The sequence below is a fragment of the Nannobrachium achirus genome, assembly GCF_963921795.1.
Source record: "Nannobrachium achirus genome assembly, chromosome: 4".
Classification (NCBI taxonomy): domain Eukaryota; kingdom Metazoa; phylum Chordata; class Actinopteri; order Myctophiformes; family Myctophidae; genus Nannobrachium; species Nannobrachium achirus.
The window spans coordinates 34,771,390-34,789,126 of NC_137813.1; the positions used below are offsets into that span (position 1 = coordinate 34,771,390).

Below are 17,737 nucleotides of genomic sequence, written 5' to 3' on the forward strand. Positions count from 1 at the left end.
TGTCTAATGTAATTTGCACACAAAATGCTCTTTGATCTGTTATTGACTTACTCGTCTCAGACATAACCTGCCATATTACTCCTTATTCCCATTGAACCTTATGTCTCTTCTCCATGTTGCCTTTGTAGCCTGGTGCCTGGTGCCTTCATTAATTCACTTTCACTTGAGATGAAATAAGAACAAAGGAAGGAGCTGGTCCAGAGTCAGCCCTGAGCCCACAGAGAAGAAAGGAGCACAAACTGTAATTTGGTAACACCCTGATACATTTACATTTCGTGGTATTAATAGGTTGGAAATCAATGAAATGGCAAGGGCTTGAGAGGGAGGGGAGATAGAGGGATGTGATGGAGAGAGAGAGAGATGAGGGAGGGGGTGCAGGAATTGAGTGTGTATGCATTTTCAAGGCGGTCTTTCTGTTGCAAGAAGAAAAAAACAGTAGTCTAACAGGAAAACGAATTGGTCGAGCTACTGATGAAGGCATGAGGAATGCGATTTAGTTGCGGAAACTGACATTTCGGAATCTCGGCGTGTTAGTGAGGTCCTGTGCGATGGATGTGCGTTTCATTTGAGCCAGAGCGAGGTGGAATCACCTAAACGGTGTGTGTGAAAGAGGGAGAGAGAGAGCGAGAGTGGGAGAGGGAACAAGAGGTGGAGGGGGCGGGGGTGTATGGACCGACCTCACTGCTTACGGGACCCACAGGCACCCCGATTATTGTGCTCCGCTCTCATCATTTTTTTGGGGGGGAGGAGAGGACAAAAGAAAAGGGGGGGAAATCGGAGGAAAGGCCCGGGGATCCAAGTCGTGACGGACGGGCCCCCCGACTTCGCCGCCGCCGGTCGGGGTTGTCTGGACGTGAAGGAGGGCGAGGGGAGAGCGGCGGAGCGGTCCACTCGAGACCGGGGTTTCCTGCCACAGCAGCGGGACAGTTTCACTCCGATCCGCTCCGATCCGAGGGGCCTTGTGATGTGAAGCTCCGTCCTCAGGTATGCATCAGCCCCGGCTCTCCCTGGCGTAACGTCCGCTGGGTTTGTTCAGGGGGAAACTATAGTGATCGTCTACTGCAGCATCCATCCCCACCATCAGAGATCTCTATCTGGTAGTGAACGGTATTTGTGCTATAAACCTACATATCAAAACGGTATGTTCCCCCCACTGTTTCTAAAGAGGGGGGGACATCTGCACCTAATCACCTCTCCTTTGTAGCTAAAGGTTGCTTGCTTGCTTGCAAGCGAGCAACCTTTAGCTACAAAGGAGAGGTGATTAGGTCTGCCTATAGCCTGATTTAACCAAGCGCATTGTTCACGAATGCATTTCACAATAACGCAATATAACCGCAAACTAGCCTTCTTCTTGGTAGCGTACAGGCTAGACTAGAGTTGGATGTTAGCTATAGCCACATATGCGGCTAACTCGCGCATTTAATTTGCAGCAGCATATGATAGGGAGGGCAGTTTTAGCTAACGCTAACGTTACAAAGCTAAACTAGGCAGATAGCAAGACCTGCTAAGTGTAGCTAGCAAATCCAAGTTACAGAAGACAGTGTTGAGTTGTTGTTGGTGACAACCTGGGGTTATTACGATCACCCCAAAATTAAAGCAGAGGTGGTTTGTTCAGTCTGCCACAAAAATACTGCGTCTGTCCTAGTTATTATAGGCCATAGTGGTTGATTTGCTGACTAATTGACTGCGTTCAACCGGTAATTTCTGCTCTTATTATGCCAACAATCGCCTTGCCCTTGTATTACGAGAGAATACAGCGGTGCGAAACCTTGTGTTGTGATTGATTAGTTTCCAGCTGTACACTAATAGATGGATAATAACAGAAAGATGCTTCAAGTCTGGCCAACTTTTGACTGCATCACCATAGTTCCACACGGGCTGGTGGGGTGCCACTCACTCTGTGTGTTGTTTATGTAGCCTACTCCGAGCTGGTTGAAGATAGATGCCACCTGGCTGTTCTCACCTTGCTTTCAAACAGTCTGTTTTGTAGTCAACATTAAAAAGCCTTTATGCTTCCCCCACATCAATAGTTTTGGATTATTAATACAATCCATTTCAAGGAGCTTTATTGGCATGAGAAAACATATGTTTACATTGCCAAAGCAAGAGTCAAATTATAATGAAAATGGGGGAACATATATAACACATATATAACGTGTTATAACATATATAACATTGTTGTCCTCTGTGTCAGCATTATAGCAAACAAGGCTAAATCACTATGCAGAAAATAGAATGACATACCCCCCCCCCCCCCCCCCCCCACCCACTAGGATTCAATTTAGTATTGGAAATAACTAATGAGCCTGCTGGAAAAAAGCCTCCACATATCATATGATATGCTGTATCATAACTGGAGGGTTACAATATAACAAAAGTCACCCTGTTGAGTTTTGTTTGGGCCATTAAGTATTTTACAGTGTTTAGTGATATAAATTATATTTTCATGCACATGTGACAGGCAATAATTCCACAGAGGTGGCGCTGCTTTAATTACGCGCACTTTCCTTTTCCTCTTTTGATTCAACCCCAACTTTAAATACATTAAAGTTAATTGTCTCAAGTCCCCTCATTGGCAGGAGGTGATATAGAGACCACATACTGTACCCTGCATTGGCTCCAGCAGGTTGTTTGTTTACTCGTGAAGTAGGCTTTGTGACTTTGACTGTGTTATTTTGTTACCTTAATTGCATGCTGCTGCTAGCCCACTTTCCTCCCCTCCACCCTGTTTGTTATCAGCCCGTAGAGACTGCTTAGGCTTGCTTTGCTGAACCTTTAATCGTTATTTGTGTTGATAGCAGGCGGGGGTCGGCAAGGTATACAACATCAACCAGTAAAAAAGGACAGCATATGTGCTGCCAGGAAGTGGAACACTAGAACATCTAAATATTGTATCACTGCAAGAGTATTTTACAAATTTAGGAGAAATGGTACCCTGTCTGATACTGTGGTGCTATAAATAGTGGGACTTATGGTTCCTGATGCATTATGCTTGACAACATGTTTGTATTCTGACCTTTTATATATTATATACTTTTACACATTTTAATATAGTATCATATAAGTACATTATATGTATATATATACTTTTCTTTTCGTTGACAATAAGCTCATATATTATATAGGAAAAGCATAATTAAAAACCTGACGACTCCAAAAATGTGACGGTTGAAAAATAACTAGGAAATTACATTTTCCTCCAGTAATAACCAGCCCTGCATTATTGTTGCCATTTCATTAATATATGTTAATTACTATGTCAAACGCTAATTACCCCAGAAAAAGGATTTTATGGATATTGTGTGACAAAACTTCATTTTTCTTTCAATAGTTTAAAACAATACAATTTTAATTATGCAATCTTGGCATTAGTCCAAGACAAACCAGGGTATTGGACAAGAAATGTAATCATGGTTGTCATTTGTGTACACTGACGTTATTGTCTTTTCTGTTCTTTCAGATTCACAAAGGCCCTCAGGTCAGCAGTTGTGGAAAAATGAATTCAATTGCATGGAAATACTGGGGAGAGACAAAGAAGGAAGAAGACGAATTGACTAAACTTGAAGAGGAATTAATGAATTACCCTCCTTTTGGAATATCGTGGTTATGGAATTAGGTAGAATTAAAAGACAATAGTAAGAGGAAAAGGTAAGACATAAATGCCGAAGACCCAGGAGAGAACCAAGAAGAATTCATCTGAACACATTGAATCAAGCAAAGCGCAATTACACAATAGGGACCAAAGACTTGCAGTCCAAGTAAATATAATACAGCTGCGAAACAAGCAAACATCCAAACAGTATTTAAGAGGGAATGAATGCCCCAGAAAGTCTTAAACTCTGCATCAAAGAGCAGTTAAGAATATCAATGGAGTGTTTGCCTCTGGGAATGTTTTGTGGAGGACTAAATGTGGACCTTTTGGTTAGCATTGCTACAGTTATCCTGTCACGCAGGTGTGAGCCAGTTCCGAACAAACCCACATATAGTCATGAACTGAAGAACTGCGACAGAAAGCAGTCTTTATGGTTACAGTGACACCTTTCCCCCCCCCCCCTTGCACATGGGACACTGTTGAATCCCACCACAATTTAATCTTTGTGTAGCTCTGTTTGCCCATGCTCTTATTACAGCGAAGAGAATAATGTTTAAAGACATTTAGAGTTGAAAATCTCAAGTGCTGCCTGGTGTGTCAGTCGTGCTTAATATCCTCGCCTACTCAGTGCCAAACTGCTTCAGCTTCACGGGAGTTATTGCACTGTCTGCGTCTTGTGTTTTTTAGCAGCGCTTTCGTAGCAGTGCCAGCATCTGCTGCAGAACTTATCTATTCTTGTGAATTTATTTTGACTGTTCCGTTTTGAAAATCCAACTGTTACACAAGTGAGTGATTTTCTTCTCTCTTTTTTTGACTGGGGAAGAAAAGTTGACAAAACCATATCATCAGCAGATTGCAGAAGTCATCTTTTGACCATTTCACTTATTGATTATCTGCCTCAACACCACAGTGTTCACTTTTTTTGCTGCTACAAGTCTGATTACAACATCTGTGATATATTCCTCTGCTTTATCCCTTTTGTTGGACTTCTGAAAGACATTTCCTTGCTTTACTGCCAGCTGAGAGACTTGCACTTTTTTTTATAACACACAAGTACTGCCATAAGCCTTTCACTGACTGATCTGATCAGAAGCATTCCCTGTAGACATTGACAGACATTTCCATTTTTACAAGCCCCCCAAAACAAAAGGAAGAAATGCAAAACTTTTCAAACAGTCCAGTGCCCCCATCTCTCCCTCCTGGTTTCAGTGGGAGGGGTGGAGTAGGCCCCCCTTTCCCCCCACAACCAGCAGATCCCCAGATCTCCCCGAGGATGGCCGAGGATTACACTGGGATGCAGCAGCCCAGTCTCCACAGAGGCCACCCCCACCACCCCAGTCAAGCCAGCCATATGCTTGCTTATGGTGCCAGGAGCAGAGGTGCCGGGGAGGCCGTCCCACTGCAACAGGGTAACATTCACAGTGGCAACAGTAGCAACCCATACCGAAAGGAAGCTATGGATTATTATTTATCAATGGCGGGGAAGGATAGGCATCGAAGAGGAGGTGCTATGGGTTTCGGGGCAAGCTTTGGGTACCCCAACATGGATGGACATATACCTCACCAGTACAGACATGCTGGATCAGGCTCTGCATCGTCTGGCATGATGTCGCCCTACCTGATGGACTACGGCTCCTCGGCCAGTTCAGGTGGCGGCGGCGCGGGTAGTGGTGCTGGTGGAGCCGCTGGAGCATTCTCTCCTTCCCAACAGTACAACATCAGTCAGAACCCTGCAATGCAGTCGGTGCCAGGTTCTCAGATGCAACACCGCCAGCATGGGCAAAACTACCAAGCTCTCCACCATGGGCAGCAGCATAGGAGCTATCCCCACTCTGGGCACAGAATGACCCCTCAGTACCCACACTACTCTCCACAAAGTGGGGCCTCCACAGGGTCGTCAGGAATGTATAGCCCCCCGCCACAGAGATATCACGACGGGACTGGCGCTGGGTTTGATCCCAAAGTCAACAGCTCTCCTAATGTCAACTCTAATTCAAACTCGGCCTCGAGTGCTGCTGCTCCTAACAATGTTGGGCCAATGGAGAATGTTCCACAGAGTTACCATGCTTCGAATTATCCTGCGTATTCCCCACAGACACATTCACTTCACAAGCAAGCCACACTGCAGCACCGCAACTCACAGCACAATTTGGGGGTAGGCTATGAAAACTCTCTGAAGATGCAGCACCATGGTCCGTCCCTAGGCGCTGTATATGCTAAACATCACCAAGCCTCCAATCCCAATATACCTCATCCATCACCACAAGAAATAGCCAAATCCCCAATGCACTCAAGTGCGCAACAGACCCAAATTAACCAAAACTTCAGCCCCATCTCCAATCCCTCCCCAGCTGCCTCTGCAGTGCAATCCCCCAGCTGTAGCTCCTCTCCTTCCCCTTTGATGAGTGTCTCGGACGCACATGGAAATCCTTCGGGACACGGTCCTTCACATCCTCCCCCACCCAACCCCCGTAGCACCCACAGTCACGGTAGATTACTGCAGACCATGCCTCAGTTGAGTCCCACGCCCAACTCCAACAGCAGCATCAGTAGTTGTGGGAGCAGTGGCAGTCATAAAGCCCAGGGCATGAACACAGCTGCTGCTGGTGGTCACTCCTCTATGAGCCGCAGCAGAATGGGCACAGCGGCCAGCTCCAGAGAAGAAGGTTCCTCCATTTATCCACCCTCCCCTCTTGATAAAATACAGGACACTGGCCTCAATAGTCTGAATGCCTTGACTTCACAAGTAGCCAATTTACCAAACACGGTGCAACACATGCTTCTCACTGACACAGTGCTCTCACAGAAGAAGGGGAAAGACGGCGGCCAAATACAGCATGGAGCGCACATCATGCCCCCGTCACAACCGAGGAGCCGAAACGCCAGCGCAACCTCGAGCACCAGCACGGTTAGAGACGGAAGTGCCACAGGCGGCGGAGACGGTGCCAGCTCTGAGGCTGGAGCCGACGAAGACTCCTCTGTGTTGTCAGAGAGAGGGCCACCAGGGGCCAAGGCGGAGCGAGAGGAGCAGTTTCGTGAGGGAGAACATGCGAGAATGAGACAGATGAGTGGCGCCAGCAGCGGCTCTGAACCCACTGGCTACTACCCTCCATTGCACAGTCAGAACCGGCAGCAGACCGGACACACATCGCACATTAAATCAGTCGCTTCTGAGACCACAGTGAATCAGCCAGTCGTTACTGAAACGAAACAGAACGAAGCTCACATTCCTTCTTCGGCGTCATCTCCATCCTTTGGTTCTTTGTCATCTGAGCCCGGTCCAAACACACATTCGAGGCCTCCTATGTCCTCGACCCCCTCATCTTCTTCCTCTGTTGCACCTCCCCCTCTGACAAACTGTATCTCAGAGCCTTGTGCCACAGATAACAATAACAGATATGGCCCCAGTAAGATAATAGAAGTGAAAAATGAAGAAGTTAAGGCAAAGGGCACCCATCAAGTGCAGGGTGGTGGAGAAGTAATCATGCGACAACATGGGCAGGACAGTGAAAGTACGCTGGGTCCTGCATCCAGTTTGCATAACAACGAGAGGGAAGGAAAGCACCAGACGTCTGAGGAGATGCAGAATGCCAGCAGTGTAGGTGTGATTGTCTCAGTGCGGTCGGAGGGAAATCACACAAACAAAAGCAAGCATCCTCAAGACAACTGTGTGGAAGAGAAACACCCGCATGCTTACTTCAGAGAATCTAGCAGTCACAATGGGGAGGAAGGTGTAGATCTTAGTATATATTCCTCTCATCACCAGCTGCACCAGAAACCTAATTTTGGACGGCCTCAAAATCAACCTCAAGCTGCTGCACAAAAATATGGCTATTCAGAGTCCTCGTATGGCACAGACATGTCAACAAAGAGCCGAGGGAGGCCTGGCCCAGTGGGTGAATCAAATTCCAGATACCCAGGATACCACCAATCACAGTCTGCCTATGGCCCTGTGCATTCCAAAGACATCGGAGGCCCTGCTTCGGCAGAGGCATTGGGAAAGAGAGGGGAAGGTGCAGGTGCTCGAGTTCATGAGGATAATTCTCAAATTCAGCAGTTCCCAAGCCTTTTACAAGAAGTTCTTCAAGGTTATAATTTAGATCGGCGTTATGGCCGTCCAGAACAAGTGTTCCCAGCCCACCAGGGCCAGCAGCAGTTTCAATCCAGACATGCTTACGGTGTTAATGAAAGTATGAGGATGCAAACTGCCCAGCCAGAGGACTCAACTCATTTATCCCAAATAGCAGTCTCCAGAAAGGCCCCACACCCCCATAACCAGAGGCAAGGAAGCGCTCCTGATTTTGCTCCTGAATCGCACCCCACTCTGAAATCAGAAGAGACCAGCAGTAGGACGTCGCAAAATGCTGAGAAAAATAAAGCGGGCGTACCCCAGAGTCATTTACCACAGCCTACTGTGTCTGTGCCACCTCCACCAAAACATATTAACTTAGCAGACTATTCTTTACCACAGAGGAAAGCCCCGTCTAATCTGACCACTCCATCCTCTGCCGTGCAAGAGCTCCTCCTGCAAGAGACAGAGCCACTAGCAGGCAGCGCTGCTCAGACTGAGTCTCAGAAATCATCAGGATCCCTTTTAGCCCCGTCATCAGAACGGCGCTCTGTCATCTGTGATGTGTCGCCAAACCGCCGCAGCACACCAGAGAGGGACAGGGAAGCTGACAGGGAGAGAGAGAGGGAGAAAAGTCAAAGCGGAGCCTCCGTGATCCAACAGCCATTTTCCTCTCCAGCAGCAACCAATGATTTGAGCAAAAATGATCTTGGAGAGAAACAAGTGAAAATGGAAACGGCAACAAAAGACTCTGGCCCAGACATTGCAAATCTACAAGCTGATCCTCAGCATGGCATCAGTGGTGCAGCCAAAGAGGCTGATGTGGAGTATCATTCCAAGTCTATGCATTCCTCTGTCGTTATAAATGCTGACCTGTATAGGCGAGGTAATGTTGACATGACGGGAATCCCCTCTCACCCTGCCAGCTCTAATCCGTTGTCCCCGCCGTCTAGGCATCAGGCCTATCTCCACAGTGTTGATTTATCAGCTGGTCATGCCAGTGGTTTTCCAGGATATCGATATGGTGACGCTAGAGAGGGCAATGTGATGCCGCGTAGCAGCCCCCACTTCCCCTCACATCCCTCCTACCACAGCTTATCCCCCCAGGCTCAAATGCAAAACCCACAATCAACGAATAAGCTTCAGATGTACGCGCACCCTCGTGGCCCGCCACACCACCCCCATGACATGAATGACTGGGTAGCCGCAATGAACAGGCCCAGCAAGGACATGATGATGCAGCCTGGTTCCTCTCCAGGAAGACATAAGCTTAGCCAGTCAGAGCAGAGGCTGCTCTCTCAGACTGACGTAATGCCCACTGAGCCACACATAAGCAAGCCTCCACTCCAGCACCAGCACCAGAGTGCTTACTATGATATGAAAATGTGGGAGTCGACACATCCAGGAAGAGAAGGTGGGGCGATGATGGAGGGGGAGCCTTACTACAGAACACAGCCTTCTCCTCTCCCTCCCCCGCCTGCTCCTGTTGCTGTGCACGGCCCTCCACCCACCCCACAAATATCCCTGGCAGCGGGTCCGAATGCTATTGAATCTGATGTCTCCAGAGGTGCCGTGGAAGACATCAAACCGCCCCGTCCAGCCCCTGTGTCCAATTCCGTTAAACCCCCCACCGACATGAACCCTGCTGTGCCGGGACAGGGACAGCGGCAATCCAAAGCTGGAGGTTCTGGGGACACAAATCCCTTAATGTTACGGAGGAGGGTTCGTTCCTTTATCTCCCCCATTCCTGCCAAGAGGCAGCTTCAGGACAGTTCCCAGGTTCAGAGGGGTGCTCCTCCAAATTCACACCACTCCCCCGGGGCCCAGTCAGAGTCGAGCCATCACAATGAAGACGACTCCAGTTCTGACATACCCTGTCCCAGACTTTCTTCCCCCGTTCCTGGGCAGAATGCCTATTCACAGTCTCTGTCACCGAGCGGTAAAACCAAGGTTTTGACCCCGCGGAAAGGACGAGGTTTGAAACTGGAGGCCATAGTACAGAAGATAACTCCGAGCAGCAAGAAGCCAATGGGCCACGCTGATGCAGACTCAAACCATTATTCTGGCTACTCTCACTCAGAAATGACACAGTTCAGTGATTCACAGGACCAAGATTTAGCTCACTTCTCCAGAGTTGCTGTGGGGGATGATGGTTACATGGATGAGAGTCACTCATTAAACGACATGATTCCCTTCAGAGGAGTTGACGAGGCAGGGCCTCTGCCTCCCACTGCCTACCCCTGTGATCCCCACCCGACATCCCAAGTTATCAAGCAGAAAGATTTTGACTTTGGTTTGGGGGCTGCAGTCGCAGCGGCGTCGGGGGACAAGGAGGACTTCGCTTTGCTTGGACCTCTGCCCCCTCCCCCGCCGCTACCTCGCCCAGTCCAGGGCTCTCCGCCTCCTTCTTCCTCTGCCCTCTCTGATATTCAGCACTTCACCAACACTTACCAGCAGCTTGAGACGCGAAGAGGGGAGCAGTCTGCCGCTAACCTGCTCAGACAGAAGCTGCAAGAGAGCGGAATGGGATTTGACGATTATCCTGGCAGTGACTACTACAGCACGACCCCGCCCCACCAGAGCCAGGGACTGAACAGACAGCTTCCGATGACCCCAGGAAGGTCTTCTCTGTCACCTCAAGATTCCAAACTGCAGGAACTTGTCCCTAAAGGCTATTTCCCATCAGGCAAGAAGAAGGGCAGGCCTGTTGGGAGTGTAAACAAACAAAAACGTGCCCAGAGCCAAGGCCAAACTCCAGGCCAGGGGCAAGGTCAAGACGCCACTCCGATGGCTCCTCTGTCCCAGCCTTCCACACCTCCAGCTGCCACGCCGCAGTCGGCACAAAGCCTCGACATCAGAGCAGCCTCTGTAACTCCACCGCCCTGCACCTCAGAGCTCACCAGTGCATCGCCTCTTGCCCCGCCTCTGGCCCCGCCCGTTTTAACCCAGGTGGTGAAAGTGGACGCAGAGAACGAAGACACTCAGCCAGAGAGTGAGGTCAAACCTCTGCGACGGAGGAGGAGGGGTGTGAAGGACGAGGGCGAACCAGGGGAGGTGAGGGGGAGACAGAGGAGGAGAAGAAGGGTAGCAGCCGTGACAGTGACAACGTCAGTGGCCAAAGATGACCTAGATGTGTCGTCGGGGGCAGGAGGAAGCCTGGGAGTAAGTGGAGATACCAACAGAAAGGGCCCGTTCATTCCACACATACACGTGGAGAAAAAAGTCCCAGAGATTGGGGCGGTGTGCACCATTGTGAACGCTGAGGAGGAGAAGATGAAGGGAGAGCGTAGTGCAGTCACAGGGAAAGCAGGCAGCAGTGGGATTGAGCCTCCCCTGAGCACGGCACTCTCCTCCCAGCTATCCAGGAGAGACAGAGAAACAGAGAAATGGGAGCCAGATGAGGTGGAGACTAACCTCCAGTCAGGAAAAGCACTTCCTTCATCTGGTTATGTTGTTTCAGGCCCTGTGATTACAGAGACCAATCACTCTGGCCGTCTGCTGTGCTGCCTTTGTCAGAAATGGGCCAATTACAAACACCTTGGAGACCTGTATGGGCCGTATTATCCAGCTGAATATGCCGCCAAGCTTCCTAAGAACCAACCCCAGGTCAGACAGTGTCAGGTGACTGCCGGAGCCAATAAGACAGGACCGGCTTTGGACACCAATGCAAATGTACTGAGCACCATTCAAGAGACACAAATACAAGACATGCAGATTACAAAGTCCTCAAATGAGACTGACTATCCCATCAGCCTGATTAGAAACCCAACCTCCCCCACCACCATGGTTGGGACTGCGTCTCTGGCCGGAGGAGAGGAAATGATGACGTATCTGGCTGGCAGGCTTGGCAGCATCACCTCCTCCACAGCCACACCCCCCACCACCACCTGTACGACGACGTCGCTCACCTGGAATATGAATCTAGACATTAGACCCATCCCCGAGTTGAAGAGAGAGCCAGACATCGAGAGTGATGAGCAGCGGCAGCCAAAATTGCTGCAGCAGCAGCAGCCAACAGATGAGGCTCACCAGAGACCTCAGCACAGAAAGCTGACCTCTCATCCACGCTTTAAGCGGAGGCATAAATCCAGTGACGACTCCCCAAGAATGGTGCCATCCAACAGCAAGGCCTCTCTTCCCTTCCAGCCTCCTCCCCCAGCGCTGGACTCTCTGGGGCCCCTGGCCCAGCTGGCCCAGCTGCCTCAGATGCCCATGGACCCAGAAGAGCTGTGGGTCCACGAGGGCTGCATAGTGTGGACCAGTGGTGTGTATCTGGTCAATGGGAGACTGTACGGCCTGCAGGAGGCTCTAGATGGCGCAAGGGATACAGTAAGTGGCCCCTACATTTAACATTTGGCCTGCTTTTTCTCTGAGGTTAGAGTTTTCTGTGAGACTAGAAGTTGTGTGTGAGTGATTGTTTTATGTGCACTGTGGGTTGGCCATGACCACTTAAAAGGCTAAGTCAAAATTTGGAGGCAGTAGTAAAACAACCATTTTAGCTTTAGTCGGCAATTCATCAGATACATTATAAAGTGCATTTCAGTATACATCCTCCCTCTGTTTGTATGGTATTAATAGAATACGTGTTTATTGATTTTTATCATCTCGCAGTGCCCTTAGCAAGTCGTCACTGTCTACTACACTTTTGTGATTTATCGATTTCTCATCTTACCCCCCATGTCTCCTCTGCGCTTCCTTCTGTTCTGTCCGTCTCTCCTCAGTGCTGCTCCTATTGTGATATGGTCGGCTCCACCCTGGGCTGCTACAGTAAAGGCTGCACACTCCAGTACCACTACTTGTGTGCCATTGAAGCTGGTGAGTAAATGCACAGATAAACAGTTATATTGTTGGGCTGGGCCTGCGCCACCTCACTCTGAGAAGTGACATTCTAGCCGGCTGCAAAGAGTATTGATATTTACTCTCCCTCCCCCTCCAATAGATTGTTCTCTGAATGAAGATAACTTCTCGCTGCGGTGTCCGAAGCACAAGGTAAAGAGGGAGAGGTTGGTTATCACATTGTTTCTTGGGGACATTCATGATTAATGTTTCACGTGACTCAGTGAAAAATACATTTGAAAGATCCTTCTGCCACCGACTGTCGGTTGGATCGTTAAGCTTAATTCTCTTTCACTCACTATGTCTTCTACCATCTCTATTACATTTGCACCCCAACCCCCCCCCCCCCCCCCCCCTCTCTTTCTCTCCCTCTTCTTTACCTAGTTTCCCCAGAGCAGTCGGCCATCCAAGTCAGTGTACCTGGAGCAGTCAGAGAGAGGCTGAGAGAATCATCGAGGAAGAACAGGCACATCTGTAAGTTCACACTCAGTGGTATGCGTTTGTGTGCCTACATGTGCATCTTTATTTTTGCATGCACGCACATCTGTGTCTGTGGGTGTGTGTAGGTGTGTGCACATTTGTATATTTCCGTGTATGCGTATGTGTGTGCGTGCACGCAAGATAAAGAGCGTTGGGGGAAGCGGGAAAGGGAGGGAATGCTGCGTTCAGACTGTAGCTCATTAATGATTTATCTGGTCGGTATGAATCCCAACAATCTGGTTGGTCTTATAAACCCTGCCTTTGTTTACTATTCGATAGGGAAATTAGTTTCTCATAAATGGTCTTGGAGCAAATAAATGGACAATTATTCAGGTCCTCCAGGCTGTTTGTTTTTTCTATTTAGGCAGCGCAAGCTCCAGTTTAATTCTAATATAACAATAAGATGAAAATAACACTAAGATTCTGTTTATTGTTCCGGCACATCTGCATATTTCTGCATATTTTCCTAAGAGATGTACAGACACAATCCAACCTCCCAACATGCATAGGAAGGGCCAAGAGCAGAGTGCTTATGTGGTCTTAGTATGCACCTCAGACAAGCTTTCGGAAATTTGTCCAGTGGCAGCACATATTCAGTGCGTGCCCTGGTTTCCAGGCTCCTGAAAAGTAGAACAAATCTCTTAACATTAAAAGTATACTAGAAAGGTGTGCTCAGCAGAGTGCATTCGAGTGGGTCATGTGGTGAAATGTTTTGAGGGGGTTTCACCCACAGACATAAAAAGGTAGACGCCTCTTCCGGCTCTCTGGTACCCGTCTCACCTTGGTGGGCCTTTTTGATTGACAGGCTTGGAATTCTTCTCTGTCGTAACAGACACGGAAGGTCGGTAGGCAAATCAGAGGCAGGTGGGGGCGGGTCTTTTCCTACGCAGCTCTTAAAGTCCCGGAAAAGACGCGTTGTGATTGGCCAGTAGTTTTTTGAGTGGCAGCCTGCCCTCGACACTTCCTCTTTTGAGCCCACCAAGGCGAGACGGGTCGCTCCAATCAACTGCAGCGGGTGGACGAGGTATCTAGCTTTTTATATCTGTGGTTTCACCTGTATGAATAACAGGCCTCAGCATACGATGTGTCCACCTGGGCATGCCCATGCAATTCTCAATTGATCTAGCAGGTTCATATTGTTCTGTGTAGTCCGCAAAGTGTGATTGTTAATTGTTAATGTGAGTGTGCGGTGGGCAGTTTAGACTAGGCTTGTCTTAATGTTTAAAAAGACACAGCAATCCTTATCGTCTTCATCAATAAGGACAAAACTCCTTCACTAGGGCAATGCTGGAAGAGATTGATGGAACATATATTTTTTATCATTCATAGATAATCAACTTCAACTTGCATGTCTGCGATTGACGAGTACCCACATGAGCCGGAGGGACAGTAGAATTGTAATTGACTAGTAGATCCCATAAGCTGGATGGACAGATTGTGCCTGGTTGGATAGTACTGCTTTATCGCCTGGAGGAACAATAGCTCTGTGATTGTGAATGGGCAAAAATGACATGGTTTTCATTGACGGATTAAAAAAATATTCAGGAATTGAGGTCCATGGCCGGCTGGCAGCATGCACAATAAATATCTGCTTAGTAGTTTGCGAGATTAGCCGCGAACAGACAGATACTTGGCTGAATGCTATAATAGATAGGAGATATTATCTCCACCTGGCAGGGATGATAATAAACGCAGTTTGGGAGGAATAGCTCTTATTTTTCAGTAAAATAAGTGTCTATGCAATATTTGGAAATGCCTTTTCATATGACTTGAGTGCACAAAAATAATCTTGTTGTTTTAATAGCTTGAAATCGCTGTGTTCAAATCAGACATGACATTTTATCTTTAACTCTCCTACTGCCAGATTATTTATTTATTTATTGGGTCTGGTGCCATCAAAAAGCGGCTTACCTTTGCAACGTTATAGTAGATAGACAGACAGACATTTATTTATTTATTTTTATTTTTTTTGATTGTGCAATAGTGCACTTTGGTCTGCCAGGCAGCAGAGGGCGGCGTCATGCGAGAATGAATGTGAATTTGCCTGTTATGTGTTGAAGAAGAAGAAGACCAGTCACTGGCCACAGAGCCTTACAGCCAGAGGAAATCAACAAGGAAGTGAAATTGTCTCCGTTGATGTAACGCATAATGGATTTTTTACACCATCACCGCGGAAAATGTGTTTACAGTACACGGCCGCGCGACCCCTCATCAGCTTACAGTCATCAGACGAACGGACGAACGAGCGCCGTATTGGCATCGAGGTTCTGTAAAAAATGGGGCGAACGTTAACGTTCAAAGCGTGGGGAGAGTTAAGTGACTTACTGTCACTCTGTCCGCTACTGTGAAAATGACCAAATGTTTCAACTTGTGCCGAGTATAATTACTCACTATATGTAATGCTCCAGGCAAAAAATAAATCCTAGGTGAGAAAAAGTTAGACCAAGGCACTCTTGAGGGACAGTTAAAAAGCCTTTATTTTAGGGCTAATGCATGGCAATAAAATGGTGCATTTTTTATTTTTTTTTCTTTGCCATGCATTAGCCCTAAAATAAAGGCTTTTTAACTGTCCCTCAAGAGTGCCTTGTTCTAACTTTTTTTGCATCAATTTTGTCACCTGGCTACCAAAGAGCACCTTGTGTGTGAGGTTTTTACTCTACAGCCAAACAGATGTACACCTTACTCTGTGTTTTCTCCATTTAGGTGAGGTTGGACGTCAGAAGACTTGAGAATTGTTTGTGAAGCGGCCCTCCCTCCCCCTCCTTCCGCCCCTCCCCCCTCCTCATGAGGCAGGATGAGACAGGACGGGCATCGGACGACTGACACATCTACGACTAGAGAGCCACACAAGAGGAGAGTACGGTTTCTCAGCAAGGAATAATTACTTTTAAGATATGGGGAGTGGGAGTGGGGGTTGACAAAATACAGACTTTTGTTTTTCTAAGAGAATTATTGCTCTTTACTTTAAATCAGAATATATATAAAAAAAAACTATTTGAGCGAACAAAGCAACACAGAGGAATCGATCTGCAACTACAAATGGCAAAAGCAAAGCTGTACCACCACAACAAAGGACCTACGTAGGTAGAACAAAACCAGACATTGGGTGCGAAGCAAGATTTGAAAGGAACTTCCTTTTGAAAGCAGATGGGACTTCCTCTCTAGGCCTGACTTTTGAATTTCCGGAGATACTCAAAATAGTTTTATTCTTCTCATCCGTATTATCATTTTTAGTTGTTTATTTGCTTTTGTTTGTTTGTTCTTTTTGTTTTACTTTACAGATTTTTCATTTGTTGAGTGCATTATAAACCAAGTATTGGGAGTAAGACCCTGGAGGAGGCACAGTGAGGGGGGTTCGACCAAGTCATGGCGAAGGATTGGCTTACGTGACGAAGTAGTATGTTATCATAAAATAGTCTTTATTTTAGTCATTATTATTATAACTATTCTTTTCTTATCTCCATCAGTATTTACTCATAGAAGCTAAATGGATGTATCTCACTCTATACTTGGTCGATATATCACAAATTGGCCAATATGAATAATCATCATTCCCGGAGAGGGAGGTACAGGAGTGTTGCTTGGAATGTCAGGGTCGAGTTGCCACAAAGACATTATTGCCTTGGAGGACGGACGTCTGTTGCCTTTTCAAAAGTAGTGCGTGAAGGAGGAGTGAATGTGTGTGAAATTTGAAGACTTAACAAGAAAAAAAGGAAATGGAAAAATGTGCTTATTTGAGTCTTTGAATCCATTTTGGTCCTTTTGAAAAGTGTTCTTATTTTTCATCCCTGGGGTTTTTATGGTACAGAGTATTCATGGAAAAAAAAAGATGACAAAAAAAAAGAAATAAAATAGATGGACACAATCTTATTTTTCAAGTAAAACGAGAAAAATGTCGGTAGCGTGGACGGAGCCGTTACTAAGGAGGAGATGACACTTTGGACTAATGCATGCCTGCCATGTTTGACCAAGATGGCTGGAGTAAACGCCGCAGACAGGACACAGGGTTTGCGTTATAGTGGAGCTGCACAGAGTGCACAAGTAGCGAACCTGGCTGGGGGACGTTGATATTGCTTTGTAGGAAGTAACATTCGACTGACAGGTGTCAGGCCTCTGAGCGTTGAGGAAGAAAAACATTCTGGAACTTAAGAGGTAACCTCTTTTTTGATGAATGGCTGTGATAGGCCAACTGTACTGTCCAGCGAGGAGTCTGCTTAACCAAGTACTTTTAGAATGGTTTTGTTTCCCTCCTCGGTGACACTACATTGATTTTGATCGGGAGATGCAAAATCCATTCAAAAGAAACATTGCCATAAAACTTAAAAGTGAGTTGTATGTGGTGTTGTCTTTATCATTTTTTTATTGTTATTCTTGTAAAAAAAAGAACTGACAAAACAGTTACACTATTGAATCCATGCTGTACTAGAAACTTGTCAATATGTATATGAATTATGAATACACTTTAAAAATGCTTCAAGAATGATCTAAGTGTTTTTCCACTTTTACGTCAGTCACTTTTGTTACATTGCCAATTTAATTTCAATTTGAATGTATTTTAAAAACATTTGTCACTTATTTCTCTATTACCAACTGTTTTCTTTACTTTGTTTTGACACCTCTCTTTCAATCTTTCATCACTGTTCTTAATTTCAGTCACTTTTGTTCTATTGCCAAAACTAATTTCATTTCTAATATAATTTTATTATTGACACCTGTTTTTCCCTATTCCAACTGCCTTTCTTTATCAGTCACTCACTCGT

At 46.8% G+C, this 17,737-nt stretch overlaps 1 protein-coding gene across 1 annotated transcript; it reads left to right on the forward strand.

The window, feature by feature from the left end:
* Window positions 1-710: 710 nt before the first annotated feature.
* Window positions 711-17,482, forward strand: tcf20 (transcription factor 20). Its single transcript, XM_080723838.1, has 6 exons — window positions 711-984; window positions 3,461-11,990; window positions 12,383-12,476; window positions 12,601-12,650; window positions 12,882-12,971; window positions 15,681-17,482. The coding sequence occupies exons 2-5, from the start codon at window positions 4,749-4,751 to the stop codon at window positions 12,939-12,941; spliced, it is 7,446 nt and encodes a 2,481-aa protein (XP_080579964.1). The 5' UTR covers window positions 711-984; window positions 3,461-4,748; the 3' UTR covers window positions 12,942-12,971; window positions 15,681-17,482.
* Window positions 17,483-17,737: the final 255 nt, after the last annotated feature.

Excerpts from the sequence above, each read along its gene's own strand:
- tcf20 (XM_080723838.1), top strand. The coding sequence starts at position 4,749 with ATGCAAAACTTTTCAAACAGTCCAGTGCCCCCATCTCTCCCTCCTGGT. Across the intron at positions 11,991-12,382 it reads TAGATGGCGCAAGGGATACA|TGCTGCTCCTATTGTGATAT; the intron begins GTAAGTGGCCCC and ends GTCTCTCCTCAG. Across the intron at positions 12,651-12,881 it reads TGCGGTGTCCGAAGCACAAG|TTTCCCCAGAGCAGTCGGCC; the intron begins GTAAAGAGGGAG and ends TTCTTTACCTAG.